Source organism: Panthera pardus, unplaced genomic scaffold (genome assembly GCF_024362965.1).
Source record: "Panthera pardus isolate Hobbes unplaced genomic scaffold, ASM2436296v1 HiC_scaffold_2, whole genome shotgun sequence".
Taxonomy (NCBI): Eukaryota; Metazoa; Chordata; class Mammalia; order Carnivora; family Felidae; genus Panthera; species Panthera pardus.
The window spans coordinates 4,820,439-4,842,208 of record NW_026526765.1 but is presented as its reverse complement, the minus strand read 5'-3'; the positions used below and the strand labels follow the sequence as shown (position 1 = coordinate 4,842,208).

The window sequence follows — 21,770 nt, the reverse complement described above, 5'->3', positions numbered from 1 at the left end:
GCTGTTTGCTCCAGAGTCTACACTTCTGGGAAGACAAGGCAGGAGGGGTTAAGGGCGGACCGTAGCTGCACAAGAGGAGAGGCCACGTCTCCACACATCAAGTCTGTTATCTCTGCCAGGAGCCTTCCTGTGGGGGGGACCCCTGCCTGTTCCAGCATCCTGGATGCAGACAACTGGAGGTATTTGGGCATATTTTAATGGATTCCTCTGCTCTGCAAAGTGCAAACGGCCCCCCCCCAAAACTCCGTGACGGATGTGGTGGACCACCAAAACCCGTGGCACCCTGGTTTCCACCAGTGATCGATAAAATTTACAACTAAGACTTGTTTTCTGACGGAACTGTAAATTCAATGAGTCAAATTACCGTACAAGTGAAACTGAGGGTTTTTGGAAAGCATCCTACATCGAAATTTGATAAGGATATCTAAAATGACAAAAGCAGCTTAAATTTTTTTTAATGTTTACTTATTTATTTATTTGTTTATTTTTGAAAGAGAGAGAGAGAGACAGAGTGCGAGTTGGGGAGGGGCAGAGAGAGAGGGAGACACAGAATCCGAAGCAGGCTCCGGGCTCTGAGCTATCAGCACAGAGCCCAACACGGGGCTCGAACCCACAAACCATGGGATCATGACCTGAGCCGAAGTCGGATGTTCAACCGACTGAGCCACTCAGGTGCCCCATAACTTCTTTTTTTAAAGTTTATTTTGAGAGAGGGAGAGAGAGGAGAGCATGAGCAGGGGAGGGGAAGAGACAGAGAGGGAGAGAGAGAGGGACAGAAGGAGAGAGAGAATCCCAAGCAGTCAGCACAGAGCACAATGTGGGGCTTGAACTCATGAACCATGAGATCATGACCTGAGCCAAAACCAGGAGTCTGACACTTAACTGTCTGAGCCACCCAGGTGCCCCAAAAGTAACTTTTGATCTTAAAAAATGCATCGACTTGGGTGTTTCGCCATAAAAACCAATTGGATTAAAACATATTCACTATCCTTTCGACCTTAGGCTGCCCACTACTGCTGAATTCTAGGACCACCGACCCTCCAGCGGGTGTTGGAAAAAAACCATCAACGGTCTGGTCCTCCTGGATTAGCCACACCACCGATGCCAGCCCCTGCATACCCGGTGTCCTCTCTCTCTGCGGCCCCAGGCAAATGCACGTTCTGGGCCTGGAAGTCCATAGCACAGTCTACACCGACACCCGCTTTGAAAGAAAGGCTCTGTCTGGGGCTCAACTGTGTCCCCAATATGTATGCTGATGTTCTCGCCCCCAGGAGCTCCGAATCTGACTGTATTTGGAGACGGAATCTTTCCCGAAGCGATTAAGGTAAAATGAAGCCATCCGGGTGGGCCCTCGTCCAAGGTGACAGGTGTCCTTGTAAGAAGAGATCAGGACACAGACCGCACAGAGGGACGCCCATGTAAGGACACGGGGAGAAGAGGGCTTTGACAGTCTAGGAGAGGCCTCAGGGGAAACCAAACTTGCCCACACGTAGAGCTCAGAGGTCCGGCCTCCCGAACTGTGAGGAAATAAATGTCTGCTGTTTAAGCCACCTGTCTGTGGTGCCTTGTGATCCCAGCATTCTCTGAATAATAATATAGCCGAATACAGCTCCGACCAGAAAAGTCACAGCTGAATGGAAGGGAGTGGGGAGAGGAGAGAGAGAGGGGGGGGAGAGAGAGAAGAGAGGAGAAGGGAAGGAGAGAGGGAGAGAAAGCAGAGAGAGAGGGAGGGAGGGAGAAAGGAGGAAGGGGGAGAGAGGAGGGAGAGAAGGAAGGACAGAGAGGGAGGGAGGGAGAGAGGGAGAGGAGAGATGGGGAAGAGGAGAGAGAGGGAAGGAGAGAGAGGGAGAGGAGAGAGGGGAAGGGAAGGAGAGAGAGCGAGAGAGAGGGAAGGAGAGAGAGGGAAGGACAGAGAGGGAGAGGAGAGAGGGGAAGGGAAGGAGAGAGGGAAAGAAGAGAGAGAGGGACGGAGGGAGAGAGGAAGAGAAAGGAGGAAGGGGGAGAGAGAGGAGGGAGAGAGGGAAGGACAGAGAGGGAGGGAGGGAGAGAGGGAGAAGAGTGCTGGGGGAGAGAGAGAGGGAGAGAGAGGGAAGGAGAGAGAGGGAGAGGAGAGACGGGGAGAGAGGAGAGAGAGGGAAAGAGAGGGAGTGAATTTACAGTGGCTCGGAAACTTCCAACAGGGACAAGGCCACGAAGAAATGAAGGAAAAGGTGTTTGCAGACAAGTATTCAAATCACACCCTTCACGCTAAAACTGTGTAAAAACCGAACCCCAAACCGGGACACCATCAGTCGGCTGGGAAGTGGAACGGGGTCCCTCCCTCACCGTCTCTTGGAGCCCAGATTCGGCCTGTCAGGCGTCTGCCTCGTGCTTTCTGGCAAGTAGGAGGGTGACATTTCAAGGGCACATGATTAAAAACAAAAACAATAAATCTAGTTCTCGTTTGCTAAAACACCGTGACCGGTAGATTTCGCGTTTAGAGAAAAAGAGAAAACACAAGTCATGTGGGATCCACACGGTGCTGGGGGTGAAATTATTTGGGTGCTTAGTGTCAACCGGCAATCGCCTTTTCGATCGAGTGTCGTTTTGTTGCTAAAAACGTCCACTGTCCCGACATTTACAGAGCACTCGACACCTGTAGTCTCTTTGATGATTCAGGATCCTGCAGTACCTGAAGGTCACCGCCTCAGTTATTCTGCCACAGTTGCCGGCTGACAGCCAGCTTCGAGGGCAGGGCTACCTTCGTGGGCCCCACGCGCCCCCACGGAGCCCCACCAAAATGCTCCCCCTGTGGGGAGGTGCTCCCCCTGTGGGGAGGCGCTCCCTTTATGGGGAGATGGTCCCCCTGAGGGGAGGTGCTCCCTTTATGGGGAGATGCTCCCCCTGTGGGGAGGCGCTCCCTTTATGGGGAGATGGTCCCCCTGAGGGGAGGCGCTCCCTTTATGGGGAGATGGTCCCCCTGAGGGGAGGCGCTCCCTTTATGGGGAGATGGTCCCCCTGTGGGGAGGCGCTCCCTTTATGGGGAGATGGTCCCCCTGTGGGGAGGCGCTCCCTTTATGGGGAGATGGTCCCCCTGTGGGGAGGCGCTCCCTTTATGGGGAGATGGTCCCCCTGAGGGGAGGCGCTCCCTTTATGGGGAGATGCTCCCCCTGTGGGGAGGCGCTCCCTTTATGGGGAGATGCTCCCCCTGTGGGGATCACATGGTTCTCCAGGCTGGGAGACAGCAGGGACCCGTGAGGAAGCATGTGCCCCATGAGCTGGGAGCAGGAAGCTCTGGGCTTGCGCAGGGAAGGGAGCTGCTCAGCCAGAGTGCGGGGCAGGGGGAGAGCAGAGGCTGCAAGGAGGAGGTGAGGCGGAGAGGGGCCTGCATGGATGCTGGGATTCTCATGGGGCACTTGGCCTTGGGGTGCTAAGGGGCAAGGCAGCTCCTCCCGGGGCAGCTCGCTGAGTCCTCCCAGGGATGCCGAATGGACTCCTGTTCCAGCGTGTGAGGAGGGGGTGGGGGGCTGAAGGGACCCGCAGACTCACTGCTGAGACACTGAGCCCAGTCTCCCTAGAGTCAGGTGCTCACCGCCCTCCGGCCTCCCTGCTGTCCTGGGGCCTGAGCAGGTGGGGAGCAGAGGGAAGACGGGGGAGCGGAGGGGAGGGCGGGGGGTAGTGGGGAGGACAGGGGAGTGGAGGGAGGGCTACGCTAGGGCCTGAACTGCAGAGGGAGGCCACCGGTAGTGAGTGGGGAGGTGATAACACAAAAGGCGTGTTAGATAAATGTTCCGCACAGGAGAAACAAAAGAGTTTGAAAACGGGGAAATGATGAGTGGAGACTCCGTTTCCTCTGACGCCCGGTACGGGCTAACTCTGGAAGCATGTGTAGGTGGCCCATGGTGTGCTGGGAGCTGGTGTTGGGAGACGGGGTCTTGGCCCCCCACGCTGACCCCCAAGCAGGAAGTGAGCTGGCTCCTGTCCTCCGGCTGTGCCGGCCCCCCCCCCCCCCACCTCTGACTCTGACCTGACTCTGAGCCGCTGTGTCCTGGGTCCTTGAGCAGGGTGGGGGGTGGGCACAGAGAAGCATCACAGAGCGCCCCACAGAGCGGGACTGTAGGGGGTGCAGGGTCTCCCATGGGCTTCCCTAGCACCTTCTCCTCCTGGACAGTGGCGGCCAAGGCTGACGCCGGTCACAGGACAGCAATTTGGTGAGTTATATCTTGCTAATTTCCCGGTTTTCTGCTATGACGTTAAAATAGCCACTCTTATTTAGACAGAACCTAAGTACTGTCTGCTACTCCGCTTTGCTCTGAAATTTCAGTGTCTTTGTTACGAGTCGAAGAAAACTAAGAAGGCGGTCACGTTTACTGAGTGCCGGATTCTGGCATTGCCCCTCATGGGTCCTGCGTGAGGATGATGTCATTGATCCCTCGGAGGGGTGGCTTCTCCTCAGGACACCAGCACAGGTGGCCCTCAGAGCTCCGAATGCTTCCGGCTGTACCACATAAAAATATCCAGCACAGGCAACAGCCGCCCTCCAGTCCAAATAATCAACGTCCCAAATGTCATTGAGACATTTGACATCCGAAGGGGGGGGACACCTGACGCCTCTGTGTGCACCTGGTGCAGTGCTGTGCAGCCCGCCAGGGAGCCCGGGCCGGAGGCGGCCTTTCCGGACCCGCGGCTGCCAGGAGGGTGCCCGCTCTGAGCTCGGCGGGTGAGCGCGGGCAGGCTGAGCCTGCCTCTTTCCCGGGGACCTGCACACAGTGGCCCTGGCCCAGCTCTACCCGAGAAGGGCGGCCAGCAGTGGCGAGAACCACACGTTCGCGGATGCAACAGTGAAATCAGGTGCTTCCAACGAGGACTCTACGAACAGACAGACAGACAGCGAGTACGTGTGCTGGAGTGTTCTATGGGAATGGGCTGGAAACTACTTCTCATCTTTTTCCATTGACGGGAAAACAACTCACGCCTCTGACCTAGGACTTTTGGAATTTTGTCTGGTGCAGGATTTTCAATCTCCTGTAGCTTTGTTGTTCCCACCGAGGAATTTAAAACCATAATACACGCGAAGAGAATTTGCTTTAAATGGCAAAGAAATGCCAATGTTATCAAAGCTCAAGAAACGTCACTGACATCTTGGTGAGCTCATTCACTACGTCTACTTTTCCCAACCCTGCTTAATTATGTGATTCAACGAATTAAAAAAAAAAAATACCTTAGACTATTCTGGAAAAAGAGTCAGTGTAAAATCACAGCACAAATGTTGCGCGTAAACCTGGGCTTTGGGAAACCTGTGGATCAAGGCCCAGCTCCTGGCCCCTTGTGGCCTAAGGCCTGAAGCCCACGGACTGTGGGAGGGGGTACTGGCCACACAACAAGCCCACAAGCTTTACAACGTACACCAGCAAGGAGATAGGGTTTGCCCGCGCCGAGCAAACCCCACACTCCTCTTCATCCAAGTGGCTCTTTCTTTTCTCTGCAGTCATTCCCAAACCCGCATTCTTTCCCCAGACTTTCTTCACATTACCGTGTGATAAATTTAACATATGGTACATGCGTAAGGTTTGCAAGAAATGGGTTTTAAAAGGTTTTAGTCCTCCAACCTCAGCGATGCTTTCTAGAATATTCTGAAATATTTTCTAGGATGCTACCTACCCGTAAGTGTTGTGACTTACTGGCTTCGAAGAACCGCAGAAACTAGCGAGATGCAGGTGATCCCCGCAGGAGATGGGAGAGAAGAAGATGGGATACAAAGTAGCGATATTCATGGGAACAACATAACGGGGAACAGGAAAGGAAGATACTCACTGGCCGACGACGACTGACCGGATGATTCAGAGAATCCTATGTCTGAAAGCAAAGATCGCCTATGAAAAATTCTCCCTTCGGGGCACCTGGGTGGCTTAGTCAGTTAAGTGTCTGTTGATTTCAGCTCTGGTCGTGATCTCATGGTTTGTGAGTTCGAGCCCCACGTCAGCAAGCTCTGCAATGACAGCGTGGAGCCTGCTTGGGATTTCCCCTCTCTCTCGTTCTCTCTCTCTCTGCCCCACCCCTGCTCATGCTCTCTGTCTCTTAAAATAAATAAATACGTAACTTTAAAAAATTTTTTAAAAAGAAAAATTCTCCTTTCTTATCACTCAAACTATACCTGCCTTATCAGACCAGGTAGCATTACTGAATTATTTTTCTTAAGACCAAACGCATTAGAAAATAATAGCCTTTCCGGGTAGATGTAGGAGCCTGAATTTTCCTCAACCCTTTAGGCAACTTAATTTAATAGTCCAGTATGGAAGTTTCCACTGAATCTACGGGGCTGGGCCCACCGGGAGGAGGCCCATCGTGTCCTGAGTGCGTGCTGAGTGAGGGCACAGTCCTTTGTCCCTCAAGTCCTAGAGCCACTGCTTTGTGCCGGACCGTCTTCTAATAGTGGCCTCTCACACCCGGATCTTTGACAAGACCTACGTGATGATGCTACAAAATGAGACCACACGGAGGGAAGAAGATGCACCTCAGAATTCGAAGTCCCTAGTTCCCGCTGGAGAAGCAGAGGTCTGGTTCAATCCCGTCACGGACGGGCGCTCCAGAAAACAGACACCCGCCTCGCCCCTGCTGGCTGCCAGCCGAGCCCATTGTGCTCCTCGCGCCCGAAGCCCTGCCTGTCTTGGACCTCCAAAAAGCACGCACGTGAATGTGCTCTGACGTGGCAAAGCCACGTGCAAACCACGCTCTGGGCTGGGGGCTCCTGGCCCCCACCGGCCCACCCTGCATCGGCCGGCACCTGCTGGTGCCCTCCCGCCCTCCTCCTGCACTCATGCCTCTTAGAGACGGCTGCACCCTTCGTGTACCTCCTCCCGTGTCCGGGTTTGAGGGTCTCTCCCGATTGGGTGCTGACGCACACCCACTTCTGAGGTGGCACCACGGATCCCTTCGTCCACAGGCCTTAAAAGTTCAACAGTGTGGCCTGCCCTTGTGCCGTTTATGGCCTCGTCAAGGGCGATGACGTCGAGGGCTGCCTGACAGCAGGCGCACAGCCCGCTGGGCTCGACCTTCCCAGCAAAGCCTGCAGAGCCCAAGGCTTATCTGAACAGGGGACCAGCAAGCCCCAGAGACTCAGGGCTGTGCGGTCAGGGTCAAGGTGCAGACTGAAGTCCTTTAATATTTTTCTTAGGCTAGGGTGACTGAAATGATGTCAACCAAAAGATCTGATGACAGCTAGATAGTCTGCAGGAGAGAAAAAGAGACTCAAATGCGAAAACTCAGTCTGAGCAACGGTGAGTAGAACTGTTTCTTTTCTTTTTTAATATTTTTGTATATTTTTGAGAGACAGAGAGAGAGTGAGGGAGGGGCAGAGAGAGAGGGAGACACAGAATCCGAAGCAGGCTCCAGGCTCTGAGCTGTCAGCACAGAGCCCCATGCAGAGTTCGAACCCACAGACGGTGAGATCATGACCTGAGCCGAAGTCGGACGCTTAACCGACTGAGCCACCCAGACGCCCCAGAACTGTTTCCATTTGCTGGCTATGATGCTGAAAACATCGCCCACCGGAAGAGGCAGCTATGGCCCCAGCCACTGACGCCGGTCAACCGATTTAGATGTTACAAACTCCAACTTCACGTACAAGAGAACACCCCTCCCTAGGCTGCTGGGCCCAACGGGCTGAGAAACACGAGGGCAGAGGATGCTTGAGCCTCTCATGACCTCAGAGGTTGAGTTTCAGATTTCAGTATGGCTCAACTGTGGGAAAATCACCACTCAGCCTATACACGCCAGAGGATCAGTGAACTCTAGGCCACCCCCTCTCCTCGTGGGAATGTTGCTCCCACCCACCCGAGTCTTAGGATTTGCACGGACCCTGGAGGCATCCAGGCACTCTCCAAGCAAACGCGGGAAGACCGGCCCTAGGTGTGGGGCCTGAGCTCAGGGTCCTAATGGAATGTGAGGCAGGAGCTGGTGTTCACTTTGATTAGCCTCCAATTGTCACAACGTCACGGATCAGCTCCCAGGTGTTCCTGAGAAAATGAAGGAAGTCCTACAGGTTGGAGCTTTCAACTAGATCTCCCTTGAATTCCACTCAAGGAAAGGACTTTCCTGGAGGTACTAGAAAGGCAATACCCGGGGCGTCTGGGTGGCTCAGTCGGTTAAGCGTCTGACTTCGGCTCAGGTCATGATCTCACGGTCTGTGAGTTCGAGCCCCGCGTCGGGCTCTGTGCTGACAGCTCAGAGCCTGGAGCCTGTTTCAGATTCTGTGTCTCCCTCTCTCTCTCTGACCCTCCCCCGTTCATGCTCTGTCTCTCTCTGTCTCAAAAATAAATAAACATTAAAAAAAAAAAAAAAAGAAAGAAAGGCAATACCCGACCACAGTGAAATTCTCCTGACACTGGACTGAGACAATCCGGGTGATTATTTGGTTTCTAAGCCAGGTCTTCATCTTAAAAGAAAATGGTAACCCCAAAGTGTCCCAGTTATCATATTCCATAATGAATCAAAGCATCTCAGCCATAGTTAATGGCTAAACAAAGCCATTTGGTGTGTGCGGAGATAGGGTAAAAGTAAACATATTCAGTAACAATATTCTCACACGTAATTTTCTGACTTAGCAGCAGCAAAGAAAATTAAGCTAATGTAAAGATACGCTAACAAATAGGATTCCTGAGAGAGCAAAGTTGTAAAGGTGAAAAATAGCCTCTGATCTGTGGCTGGACTATACAGAGTCACGGTTACTGTCAGAAACCAGATCCTGGCAAAGTACAAGGACTTGACAATGCAAAGCCAACAGAGGCAGTGACACAGTAAGAGGCAGCGGCTCCGAGGGGAAAAAAGACAGGCTACCCTGAGACTTTTGTGAGTATTTGTAAAATCGTGGTCAGATATGAAAAAATTCGAGCCAACTGGATGTCAACATAGCCCTGAAATGCTAACAGCTATGAAAGCTTATCCCTTCGTGTAATGGATTTAAACGTGAGTCAGTTCTGGGTCTTTGGTGACAGTTTCCTTGTGTGTTTATTTCACTGCCTACTCTACTTCTTCGAAAGAAGGAACATCTATTGATGGCCCCCTCTGTGCGTGGCACTTGGAACATCACTTCCTTTGGGTCACGATTCACCTGTAGAATGGGATTACACTTTCCATCTTCGGGTGAGGTCCCTGAGGCTCAAAGAGGTGGCCACCTGCCCAGCAGGGAAGGAGGTTCCGGAAGACGGATGGTATCAGAGCCCTTCCCTCACCTTGATGTCCACGGCTTTATCCCAACAGGACGATGGGAGAGCTGACTGTATGTTGGGACTTCTAAGCCTCATTCCCAGTGGTTCTGGCCACGAGCTGCATGATACACCTGTAGAGCTTTCCCAAGACAGCCGTCAACACTGACAGCCACGAACTACCTGGAGTTCTTAACTGGGGCCACGTATCCATGAGGGTACAAGGGTACAGAAGCTTGGATGGAAAACATGCCTTTATTTTCACTACCTCCTAACTGCCACTCAGGACATCGTTTAATTAGGATGGGAGGTAACAAACCACAGCCTTGACTCTGTCACCAACAGAAATTGAGATAAAAAAACCAAAATCACGTTACCTTTGGAATAGATATCTTGAAATGCCGTTAGTTACTACCTCCAATTAGAGGAGTCATCAGATCTGTCTTTAGATTTCCATATTAAACATGTTCATAAAGAGGTGCTTCTTAATTTCTATTTTAGTCCATCACTTTTAAAAATGTGGTAATTGTACTTAAATGTAATTGATTTCCTTTGAAATCCTATGAATTTTCTTTTGTGCATTAAAAAAATTGCCCCGAGGAGGGGTCCACAGGCCTCCCCAGATGCCAAGGGACCGTGTAGTCCTCAAGGTGGCCTTGTCAGGGTCAGAGGTGGCAGAAAGGGCTCCTGCGGGCTCCAGTTCTTCTCCGATGGATCTGGGAGAATAACCAATCTCTCCTAACCACAGAAAGGCAGATGCCAGGATCTCCCTTTAAATAAAATAACTTAAAAAAAAATCATCCTAATTCAATCCAGCAGAGTTCAAACTCACGTTTTGTTTTTTTTTTTAGATTAGTTTGATTTATGAATTATAATAATTTCCTTTAAGCTTTAAATAATTTTACTGGTTGATCCTACTGTTGGAGAAACTGTTTTCGAAGAGCTCAGATTATGATGTTTCCTAATATACACTGCACACGTGATCAAAGAATAAACGAGCAGATCTGTGAGCCGGGGGATCTCTGCGGCCACTCTGGGCGGCTTCCTTCTGGGCTGGTGGAGGCCACTTCCCCAGGACCCTAACCCGTGTGATATGCTTCCCACCCCCCCCCCCCCCCCCGCCCCGGAGGGCCTGGAGGGGGCTCTCAGCCCAGGGACGTGTTCTCTGCATGCAAAGAAGCTTCCCTGAGAAACAGCCCCCTTGCACAAAGTGAGATTAAAGAAATGATTAATTTAGTAGTTTGATAACTTTTTAAAAAGTTTTACATTTTAAAGGCTTGTAATATTCCACTAGTTACAATTAATTTAAGCTTGTAACAAGATTCAGTTCCCAGTTTCTTCCATAATATTTCTCCTTTTCCCTGGCCTGGAAATAGAGTGAATTAGTGGATGTCATTATTGTGAAAGACCTCAACCCAGATTACTCCTTGCAGCAATTAATATTTATTTTGTACATTTACAACCAATTCCTGACTGGTGTCTCCTGGGGAGCAAAATGGGCACCCAGCCTGACACTCAAAATTCACCCTAATTCATATGTGTCAACAAGGTAAAAATAATTGTTTTAATAATTACGTGCGCGAAATGTCCCAATTTGTAAAATGGTAAAGGCTGCTTTTTATTATAACCCACAAATAATCAATTCTGCTACTCCATATTCTGATTTCTGGAAATGTATGATCTTCAAGATCAAAAGACAGAAAGCACCACCTTGATATTTTTCTGGAAATGTTTGCTTCGATTTCCAAGTAAGCTGAACACATTTCAATCCAAAGTGCAGTCGAATCCATTATAAGATAGTATTTCCTTACCTCTCTCATCAAAGAACTTTTAATTAAAAAAACATCTTGGGACTGCTTGCCAAATATTGTGATGGAGCAATGGCATTTTCCAGAACTTATTTTTAAAGTGGTAATTTTTTGGGGCGCCTGGGTGGCTCAGTCGGTTAAGCGGCCGACTTCAGCTCAGGTCATGATCTCACGGTCTGTGAGTTCAAGCCCTGCATCGGGCTCTGTGCTGACAGCTCAGAGCCCAGAGCCCGTTTCAGATTCTGTGTCTCCCTCTCTCTCTGACCCTCCCCTGTTCATGCTCTGTCTCTCTCTGTCTCAAAAATAAATAAACGTTAAAAAAAAAATTAAAAAAAAAATAAAAATAAAGTGGTAATTTTTTTAAACCGGAGTAGCAATTATGTTCCAAAAGCATTTCTTTCTCGGGTTTTTCAGAAATTTTAAAATGCCTTTCCTTTTTCTGTGTAGAAGGAAGGCAACAACGATGGTCTTTCTCCTACAGTTTTGAAAGATGTAAAACATTCTCCTATTTCAGACAATTCGTACCGTGAGCGTATTTGGACCAACTTTGCTGGTAATTCAGTAGATTGGATACGTTATCCCTCCCTCGTGGATCAATTCTGAGCGTTGTAGCAAAACCAAGCTTGGTATCATTGCAAAAGCGTCTCTAAAAGGTGCACAGGGACCCATGGGGGACGACCAAACTGCACGTGTCACTTGGCCGGGATGGCTCCCACTTGCCAACCCAACAGCTCACTGAAAGCTGGCGGTCCTGGCACTGGACTACCTGATTGCAACTCAGCTTTCCCCTTCACTCGCCATCTGCCTTAGGCACAGGTTCAACCTCAGCGAGCCTCAGTCTCCTCCTCTGTAAAATGGGAAGAACAAATAGCACCTGACTCATGGGCTGTTGCAAGGATTTAATCCGATGGCCAACACAAGGCATCTGCACGGCAGCCTGTCCATGGTAAGCAGCCAACACACGTTCACCTACTGTTGTGTTGCAAACAGGGGCAAAGCGAAAGGACTGTGATGTCTGCTGAGATAAGCACGTTGCGTGATGAACGATTTATTTGGCGCGCACGATGTGTCTGGTATCGTGCAATGGGAGTAATACGTAAACGCAGTCTAGCAGGATAAGAACAGAAATGAGTGCCTTCCAGAAAGTGTGAGTGCTTCGGAAGAGGGTTTTTTGCAGAGGAATTGGAGCATCGGGGTCGGCTGGACCTCACCTGGTGAATGTCGGGGGGGAGGGGGGGCGCGGCCCAGGAGCCAAGCAAGGATGTATAGGACCACCAGCTGGGGCTGGGAGAGGCTGGTGGAGGACAGACCTCTAGGAGGCCACAGCAGGTGGGGAGGGTTTGAGGGGTATTCCATAAGGGGCGTCATGAAGGGCGCGGGAGACAGGCCTACGTCTTGGGGGAGCCAGGGAGGCGGCAGCAGGGAGGAAGGACGGGGACAGAGAGGCTGGACGGAGCATTGCAGGGGTCCAAGCAGGAGATGACAAGCATCTAATGAGGCAGGAGCGCAGGGAGGAGAAGAAAAGGCAGGCGGGAAAACACGAAAGGCAGAGTCCCAGCTCTCTGCTCCCTGCCCACGCCCAAGCCTGCGGCTGGGGAAGGGGCTCGTCAGGTGACTTCTCGGCTCCCATAGCCACGCCCTGCTCTCCATTTCCCATCCTTTGCCACCTGTTAGGTCCCAAATCTGCTTCTTCCCCCGACTTTCTCAGTCTGGGGTCCTGGGTCCCCCGACACTGCTTTCTCCCTCCTAGACTCACCGAAGTGGCCGGCCAGGAGGAGGACCAGGGATGACATGAAGAATGGGGAAGGGAAGCCTTGGGGACACCAAGAGTGACGTAGCTGCCATGGCCAAGTCAAGGTAGACCCTCAGTAGGTGGGTGCTGAGTGAACAAATGAATGAAGTATGATGATGAAAAATGAGCAAACAATCCTTTTAGCTTGCTGACTTACTGGGTAGGGAAGCGTAGACGTTACTGGAAACATTTCTGCCATTACAATGACTCCTTTGTGTGTTTTGGGAATGCCTGATTGTCCCATTTACGGGCAATGAAACAGCATTCAGGAAAGCAGCGAGCCTGAGTGTTAGAGTCCCACCCACCTGTAGGGGACAATGCTCCTTCTGAGAACATCACACAGAACGTTCGAAGATCCCACTGACCCCAGGACCCCACCTCTCCCACATCCCCAGGGCACACATGGGCCACTGCCAGATGTCAGGGCCACGGATACCCAACAAAGGGGCGCTTATCCAAACAGCAACCAAGGTATGACTGTGGGGCTGCCTGACACGCCAAAGGCCAACGTGAATGGGTTTGTCATTGTCCCCACTGGGTACTTCTCCGTGGCAGGCACTCGACGCGTGTCTTAGGCACCACTGTATGCCCGGTAACTGTCTAGTACATAGTAGACACTCAATACCTGTGTCATGGGAACTGGTTGATTCCTACTAGTTACTTCTGGGTAGTCCGAGTGCCTGAGCCCTCACGGCTGTGTCTAATGGGTCAGTGAACTCTCTCGAGCACACTTCCTTTTCCAGGGGCCATGCTCCCCTCGGTTTAGGGAGGAAGGACGTGGTTTTATGATGGCCTCCTCTACAAGAGGAGGGCTCCCAGGGGGCTCAGCCAGGGCGGACACAGGACAGTGAGTCCAACAAGGCAGGAGGGGAGAAGGTAAGACAGTTACCTCCACGGCCACGGACACTCCTGCTGTGGCCACTGGTAGGGAAATGCACGTGGACAAGGTGAGCAACTCGTGGCCCAGGGTGGCTTTTTCAATCCTGGCCACATATTAGAATCACCTTGGAGTTTTTCCAAGCCGTCCCCAGGGCCTGATCCTGAGGGGAGGGCTCCGGCACCAGAATCCTTGAAAGCCTCCCAGGGCATCCAATTTACCGAGGGAGCTGAGAACCACTGGCAGAGAAGAATGAAGCCCCACCTGCCCCCCTCCCTCTTTCTTGCCTCCCCATTACCTTATCAACCTGGCAAACATCTCAGGTTCACGAGATCGGAAATGTGGCTCAAAGGACCCACTCTTAGTGGCTGCTTTAAAAACCAAACAAAACATGGAAGCCCTCTCGGAGGGTTTGTTAGCTGTCCCCAACGTACTGCTACCGAGGCCGCCTTACTTCTAAGCGTGGACTCTCACACGCCTGTCCCTAGGGATGAAAAAGGGCAGAGCTCTGGGTTGTGGGCCTCCGGCTTCAAAACAAACTTCGAATTGTTGTTACTTGTTGGCATTTTCCATCAACGAACGAAACCCCCCCAAAATTATCCTGTCCCTTAACGAGAAACACAGACCTGTCACATCCCTTCCCACAAGTCAGAAGCGTGCACAGAAACGCATTTACATTCTCTTCCTGCAAATTCAGATTCTCAAAAGTCCACAACTCAGGGTAAAGTGAGTCACTACTATTCTTAACTGCACCATCAGCCACGGCGCTGCGCACTCGCCAGGGATCCAGCTATGGGAGCCCGCCAACTTGGCATAGGGCTATTTTTAGGATACAGAGTCCCGTCTGTGTCCTCCTGCCCGTCCTACTTGATATCGGAACAAGCTATTTTTTCTTCAAACGGCCAAGCACATGGCTACCTCAAGCTGCAGAGTCATCCTGGGTGGGCAATTATCTCCGTCACCTACACTCGGCACAGGACAAAACGACAGAGTGACTCATTAGCACTCCCCACCAATCCATGCTGCTCGTGAACCCGTGGCTTTACCCGCCCCCTGGTTATCACTGTTTACACTCTATATACATACCCCCCCCAGCCCCCACTACTTCCCCCTATAAGGGCTACTGGCTCTATCCCAAGGTGGCCCTCCCGGGCCCTCCTCAGTGTGGCCTTGCGTTCACAGGAATCGGCCTCACCTACATTACTCTGCAAACCAGTAAAAGCCTCTAGAGACACGAGGTTGAACTGGTTATAAAATCCCCATTTGGGCTTGTTCTGGGTTGCTATCATGACCCTACACAATTCCCATACTGACTCCTAATCCCTGGCACCTCGGAATGTGACTGTGTTTGGAGACAGGGTCTTTACAGAGGCAATCAAAGCCATCTGATGTCGTTAGGGTGGGCTCTCAGCCAATGTGACCGGTGTCCTTACGAAACGAGGACACAGATGTACACGGTGGGGGGAGCACGTGAAGACATAGGGAGAAGTCCGAGAGCCACGGAGAGCGGCCTGGAAAGTCTCCCACGCGGCCCCAGGAGAACCCCACCCTGCTCACACCTGATTTCAGACGTCTGCCTTCCAGAACGGCCAATGTCTGTTGTTCAGCGCCACCCTGCCCCCCCCCCCCCCCCCCACCGCCCCGCAGTCCACGGTGCTTCCTGACAGCTGCCTGGCCAACAGTATAGGGCTTCAAACCCCGTGTGTTGATTACACCAGCTTAGAAACCACAGCACTTTAGGACCCAAAGAAACGGTGGTTGATCTTCATCACTCTTTCTGAGAAGACCTGGAGATTTTGCGGCCATATGTCAAACGCTATTCCAAGACTTTGCACTTCAGAAGAAGTTCTGAAGAAGGCTGTATTTGTGTGCGTGTGTGCGTGCACACACACAATTCGCAGTGGCACGATGCAGAGAGCTTTAAGTCCTAAGGTCGAGCTCAGAGATGCCCTGGATCATCGAACCGCTGAATTGCAGGGCGCTTTACTGTTTTCACCACGTTCCGACAAGTGGAGACACCTGCCAGCTTCCTTTGTTCAAAGAGCCCAGAAACTAACTCTGTTAGGCAAACATCACTGTCCTGGAATCGCTTCCCAGCTTGTGGTTCAAACACGGAGATCTGAGGCCGTGTCAGTCCCGCTGTTCTCATTCTTCTGCGGACGCCTGCCTGGGTATTCTGTTCTCTGCGGCCACAAACGATTATCACGCGGGTCACACCCAGCAGACCGCTGCCTGGAGGAGACGGCCAGGTGCTTAGACGGCCCCCAGTCGGACTCTGCCAGTTGTGACAGCCTTCACTACCGAGGATCCTCGGTTTCCAGAGCTTTACCAATCATCGCGAGAATTGGAACAGGAGGTATCGACTTCCCCCGACTGTGCCGAGCTACGGTCTCCTCACCTGTACGGGGACCATGGAAACACTAGTGCCAACTGAGGTGACGCAGCCTAAGTGTGAGCTGGCCCGGGGCTTAGCACAGAGCACCCCGTGAGGTTAGCTGCTGCTATTATCCTGAGCATCGCCTGCACGTTGGGCTGAGCTGTGTGGTTGGCTCTGGGAAAACAGAGGAGGAGTAAGGAACAGTCTTTGAAGTGCCATCTGGTTCCCTGCCCCTGGCAATGTCTAAGTGATTGGAAAAGGGGACACTCGGGAGGCAAAGTGATGTGCAAGCAGAACGCTGAGTTAGAGCCTCCTCAAACGGCTTTTGGGGACCCTTCTGCCCCAACGACTGCCAGGAGAGGGTCTCTATCGATCATTTAGTGATCCCAGGCTCCAAACCTGGTGTGTGAGCCAGGGAACTCCGAGTCGCTTCCCGACCAGGGCCCTCCAACGCTGGTGCTAGTGAGCCTAGGTCTCCAGAGTCTGTACTCGGAAAGCTTGGCAAGGGGAGTCTTGTGTGTGAGGCCACCTGCTAGGTCTCACGCGGCAATGAACTTCCGGACCGTCTTACAGCTTCTGAAGGTCACAAATCCTACCCTGGAGCCAGGGAGCGTCTCTTTTGGTTCGGTAAATGATAAAGGATATAAATTATGATCCAACATTTTCATCCGTTCACTTTAAAAGTTTGGAAATTTTCCACTTCATTGCGGAAAACCAAAAGAATTACTGAAAATGTCTCCATTCGGTCAGAACAAGGCTTAGTTATAGACAATAAGCAAGCAGGGCATGTGTCTCACTGTGTCTGCATAGAACACATCCTACAAGAAATGCACATCGATTTCACTTAAAACCACCACAATCCATAAAGCAGCACGCAAGACATCGGATAACGCAGGCCCACTAGGTAGAGGTCTCGTGACACGACTGAATTTATCGTATCCTGCGATAACCCTGAGCTTTTTATTTTATGCACAAAACCGTTCAGCAAATCTTTTCTTCACACTCCCGATGGAACCTTTAAAAGTGTCTTACGGTTTCTCCGAAGGTGCAGAAACAAAGCCAACTTAGTACACCCTCGATTTGGAAAGTTAAGCTGAGCAGTTATGCAAGTGGGAAAAAAGCCTTTCTTAACTTTGTCTCTTAAGACACACGAATCCAAAAAAGGAATGGCAACAGAGAGGGGAATTTAACTAGAGTAGAACGGTCCTTTCCTCTAAACTAATTATTGGTTCGGCCGTCCTGGCTGTCTTCGAATACCTCATCAGGTGTTTTGATGGCTTTGCCAAAGCCTGTTACCTTTCACCACGGAAAGAGTATTTGCACCGAGCAGTCTGTAAGCAGGGACCTCGAAACGGAAAGGCACACTAATGTTCAGGTCCCTGAAACACTGTTAGAATCCTTTTCCGCACAGGATCTTGAAACATCATGGCTTCATTTCTCCTATTTGTATGTTGCATTCTGAATAGCTGACGTGAATCCCCCTTTGGTGTCTTTTCGGGTGTTGAAGCCAGCACAGACAAGGCAAAGGTGTTGAGCTGGTGATTTGATACATTGCCGTGTTCTTGCCTTTAGTTCAGGTATTTTACACACTAGAATTTAGAATGGATAGGAATACAACAGGTTTGGTGGAGGGCCCTGACTTCAATTAAGTGAGGTTTGAAATTAATCAGTAAAAATGTTGACAATTATTTTCAACAATGAAAGCAATAATCTTGCAACTTGCAAACTGTGTGTAAGGCTCAATTTGGTCATGAAGGGAAGGAACGTATACCCAAGGAACTTTAAGAGAAGTGCACGGGCATCGATGCAATTATTATGCACAACATTAATTTAAACGTGGAAACCACTTAATTTACAAAGATGTATCTCTTTTTAAGAAACGTCCTCACTTCCCATTTGAAATCTTTATTTTCTTGCACCTTTCAAAATGCAGGCTGTGGTCCAAGGGACCTCTAGGATCTCTTCCAAACCTAAAATGTCATGATTCTGTGGCTCTATAAGATGACATTCCTCTTCCCCTGATCCCCAAAGTCATCTCACCGTGGAGAATGAAAGTAAAGACTTCCAGAAAGTTCTGATTCACAATGATTTAAGAAACAGATAACAAAGGCCTTTTTTTTTTTTTTGCAGAATATTCTTCCACATCATTTGTATAAATCCTGTTGGAAAAATAAACTAAGGTGGCCCCTCCCCCCACCGGCCCCACTCCTGTGGCTTGTATTTAAATCTCAGGCACCTTACATCAGAGCCAGCGCTGAACGGAAAGGAGTCAGTATGAACCTCTGACACAAAAGCATTATACCTCTCTCAGTTAAAGATGTCTCTCCAGAGCTGTCATATGCATCCTTTTCCTAACTCAGGAAATAAGTGGAACCGAATGAATCCCAGAAAAGACAGACCGGCAGGATGGTTACTTGGTAACAACAGACTAGGGGCAAGCAGGAAGTGCTCCTCCACTGGAGTCAGGACGCTATTTGAGTAGACTCCCAGGGGCTCTACCTCTGGTGAACTTGGCAGTGAACAAGCATTATTTGATTAGTGTGAAAAGATCCTGCCGTGAAAGGGACAGAGGCAGGTGACAGAGGACTGATGGTTTCTGATATGCTGCCTGTAGAATGAGCAAATCGAGGTCATCCGGGGTCTTCTAAACGAAACAACGATTCTCCATAATCTACAACTGCCCATACAAAAATACGGTCTTATCAACTGCTTCATATTGATTCGGGAAAATATCAATCAACTCGAGCATCATCAAGAGCATGCAGGGTGGCAAGATAAAACCATCATGCCCCTGTCTGGAGCCAGGTGGGAACACAGTTCAGAGAAGACGCATTCATTCTTTGCTCTGGGGTCCTCAGGCATGGAGCTGCCCGCCCCTACCCGCTGGGGGAGTTCACTACTTAGTTAAAAATCTTTAGCCCTGAGAAAGGATTTAACTTGCAGAGGCACGAGGAAACCCAGGGAAGAAACAGGTCTCGGAGAGACCTGGACCTTGAACACCTGCCCCAGAGGTGATGGTTCCGGGAAGGGGCAGGTAGGCGCCAGGCATTTCCTTGACAGAGTCTGGCCTTGGCACTTAAGGAACCACTCAAACCACACCTCGGCTGCTCCAGTGAAATTTCTCAAGAGCAGTATTTTCACCTCTGCTCTAGATGCCTGTCAGAAGGAGCCGGCAGAGCAGGGCTATAGGTTCACCAGCAGGCCAGCCCTCTGCAGGGCACCCCACACCCCTGCGGAGCACCCACCTGAGATGCTGCTGAGAAGATGTGTGTGTGTGTGTGTGTGTGTGTGTGTGTGTGTGTGTGTGTGTGTTGGGGGCAGAGCAGGGCGTTCAGGTCGTGAGGTACCCCTAAAGTTCCACCTTCAGGAGATTATGGGGTTTCCGAGAAGGGGAGAAACAGATGGGGGGAAGGGAGTGAGAGGGGTCAGGGAGATGGAGGGGGGCTGGGAAGGAGGAAAGGGGGAGAAGGAGTAGGAGATGCGGCCTATGCACCGGGGCAAAGGGGGCAGGAGAGAGGTGGATGCGGAGTGGAGAAGGCCGCCAAGGGCAGGGGGCGGAGGGGTGGGGCGCGAGGGGCGACGGGGAGGGGTGAGGCGCAGCAGAAACGGGGTGGGGGGTGGACGGAGAAAGGGAGCCGAGCCCCGGGCACGGGGGCGGGGGCGGGGAAGCGGGACGCAGGACGAACGGTGGTGGCGAGACGCGCAGAGCGAGCGAGCGAACGAGCGCGCGCGAGCGCCCGCGGAGACCGGAGACCCGGAGGGACGGCGCTGGGCCCCCGCAGCGTCGCCCCGTCGGAGGCGGGTCTGGAAGCGGCCGCCCGGCGCCCCGCGCCCCCGCCCTCCCCGCCGGCCCGCCCGCCTTACCTGGCCCTTGACCAGGCTGGCGGCGAACTGGCGCATGACGGCCTCCACGGTGTAGGCGCTGGACCAGCCGCGCGGCGTGAGCAGCTCCATGCAGATGGCGCCGCCGTCCAGCACGTAGCCGTTCTCCAGGCGCGGGCTGAGCACCCGCATGAAGGGCGGCGAGAAGGGGAAGTTGTCGGGGAAGGTGAGGTTGAGCAGGATGAACTCGGTGTTGGTCTCCTTCATGTCCTGCCACAGCACCGAGTCCTTGTCTACCTGGTGCAGCTTCACGTTCCAGTCGAAGAGGCTCTCGTCCACCAGCTCCACCGAGATGAAGCGGTCGCTGAGGCGCGCGATGTCCTGCAGCTCCTTCATGAGCCGCCGGCTGCGCACCTGCGTGCAGTGCTGCTGGCGCGCCGCGGGCACCAGGCTGCCGCCCGCCGTCGCCGCCGCCGCCGCCGCCGCCGCCGCCGCCGCCGGGCCCGGCCCCGCCCTGGCGCCCGCCGCCCGCTCCCGGGGGCCCCCGGCGCCCGCCGCCCCCGCCGCCCCCGCGGCCGGCTGCGGCGGCTTGTCGCGCGGGGCCGGCTCCGCCGCGCGCTTGCCCTTGCCCTTGCCGGGCCCGGGGCTCGCGTCGCCCGCGCCCCCGGGGTGCTGCTGCTGCTGCTGCTGCTGCTGCTGCTGCTTGTGGCCGCCGCTCTTGGCGCCGCCCTTGCCGCGCAGCGACGCGCTCTGCTGGCCGCCGCCGCCGCCGCGGTGGTTGTGGTGGTGCTTGGGGTCCTCGGTGTCCCGGTTGTGCAGGCGGATGAGCCCGATTTTGCGGAGCAGCGTGGCCATTTTAGGCTCGGCGCCGGCGGGGGGCTCCCCTCGGCTCCTGCCCCCGGGGCCCGAGAGTCGGGGCGCGGGGGGCGCGGGGCGGCGGCGACGGACGAGCGCTCAGCGGGGCGCGGCGCGGGCCACCCCCGGCGCCGGCGGCCGTGGCGCAGCCGAGTGGGCAGCACGCGCGCTCGCCGGCCGCGGTGTCGCCGCTGTCATATGACGGGGCCCGCTCCGGCTCGGGCTCCGGCCGCCAGGCGAGGGGAGGCGTGGAGGGGACGCGGCAGCGGCTGGTCGTCCCCCCCGCCCCCTTCCCCGGCCGGTCCCTGGGCGCAGCCCCCGGGAGCCCGGCGTCCGCGGTCCTTTGTGCGCGGCCGCGGCCGGACCGGCCTGGAGTCCGAGCGCCGCGCCGGGGCGCGCAGAGCCGTCCGCAGCGCCCCGGAGGCAGCTAGGTGGCCGCGGGCTCGCGCCGTGCGCGCCCGCCGGACCGTGCCGCGCTGGCGGCTACCGCGGGGCCCCGGCCGCTGCCGCTCGCGTCGCCGCCGCCGCTGCGGCTGCTGACATTGCAGAGGCGGCTGCTCCGTCTGAGCCGAGCGCGGCGCGGAGGGGGCGGCCCTGCCGGCCGGGGGGGGGGGGGGGGGGGGCGCGCGGGGCGGAGCCGCGGGCTTGCCTGCGCCGAGCCGCCCCCGCCGCCCGCCCGCCCGCCGCCCGGCTCCCGCGGCGACACGCCACGGCCGCTGGGGGGAGACAGCGGCGCGCGGCGGGCTGGCCGGGCGCCGGGCGGCGGGGCAGCGGCGCGGGGCCGAGCGGCCCGCGGAAGCCGGGCGACGGCGGACAGCGGCGGGAGAGGGGGCGCGCGCGCGCGCCCGCGGGGGTCGCGGGGGGGTGGGGGCGGGGGCTCAGGGGCCTTCGGCCCGGGATGCGGGCTCGCCGCCGCCCCCCGGGAGCGAGCCTCCGACCTCGCTTAACCTCGTTAGCGCAATCCGGAGGGGAAGGGGTGTCGGGGAAGGGTAGAAAGCAACCTGTTTTATTGGTCGCCTCGGACCAGATGGAGCCCAGTGTCCCACACAGCAGTCCC

General features: G+C 53.8%; 1 protein-coding gene across 1 annotated transcript in view; it reads right to left on the bottom strand.

Annotated features, from left to right (window-relative positions):
* UBE2QL1 (ubiquitin conjugating enzyme E2 Q family like 1) overlaps positions 1 to 21,296 on the bottom strand; it is a 40,674-nt gene extending 19,378 nt beyond the window's left edge. Inside the window, exon 1 of the mRNA XM_019450823.2 lies at positions 19,901 to 21,296. Within this exon, the coding sequence (XP_019306368.2) occupies positions 19,901 to 20,713 (813 nt within the window). The 5' untranslated portion in view covers positions 20,714 to 21,296. The remainder of the gene's footprint in view (positions 1 to 19,900) is intronic.
* Positions 21,297 to 21,770: the final 474 nt, after the last annotated feature.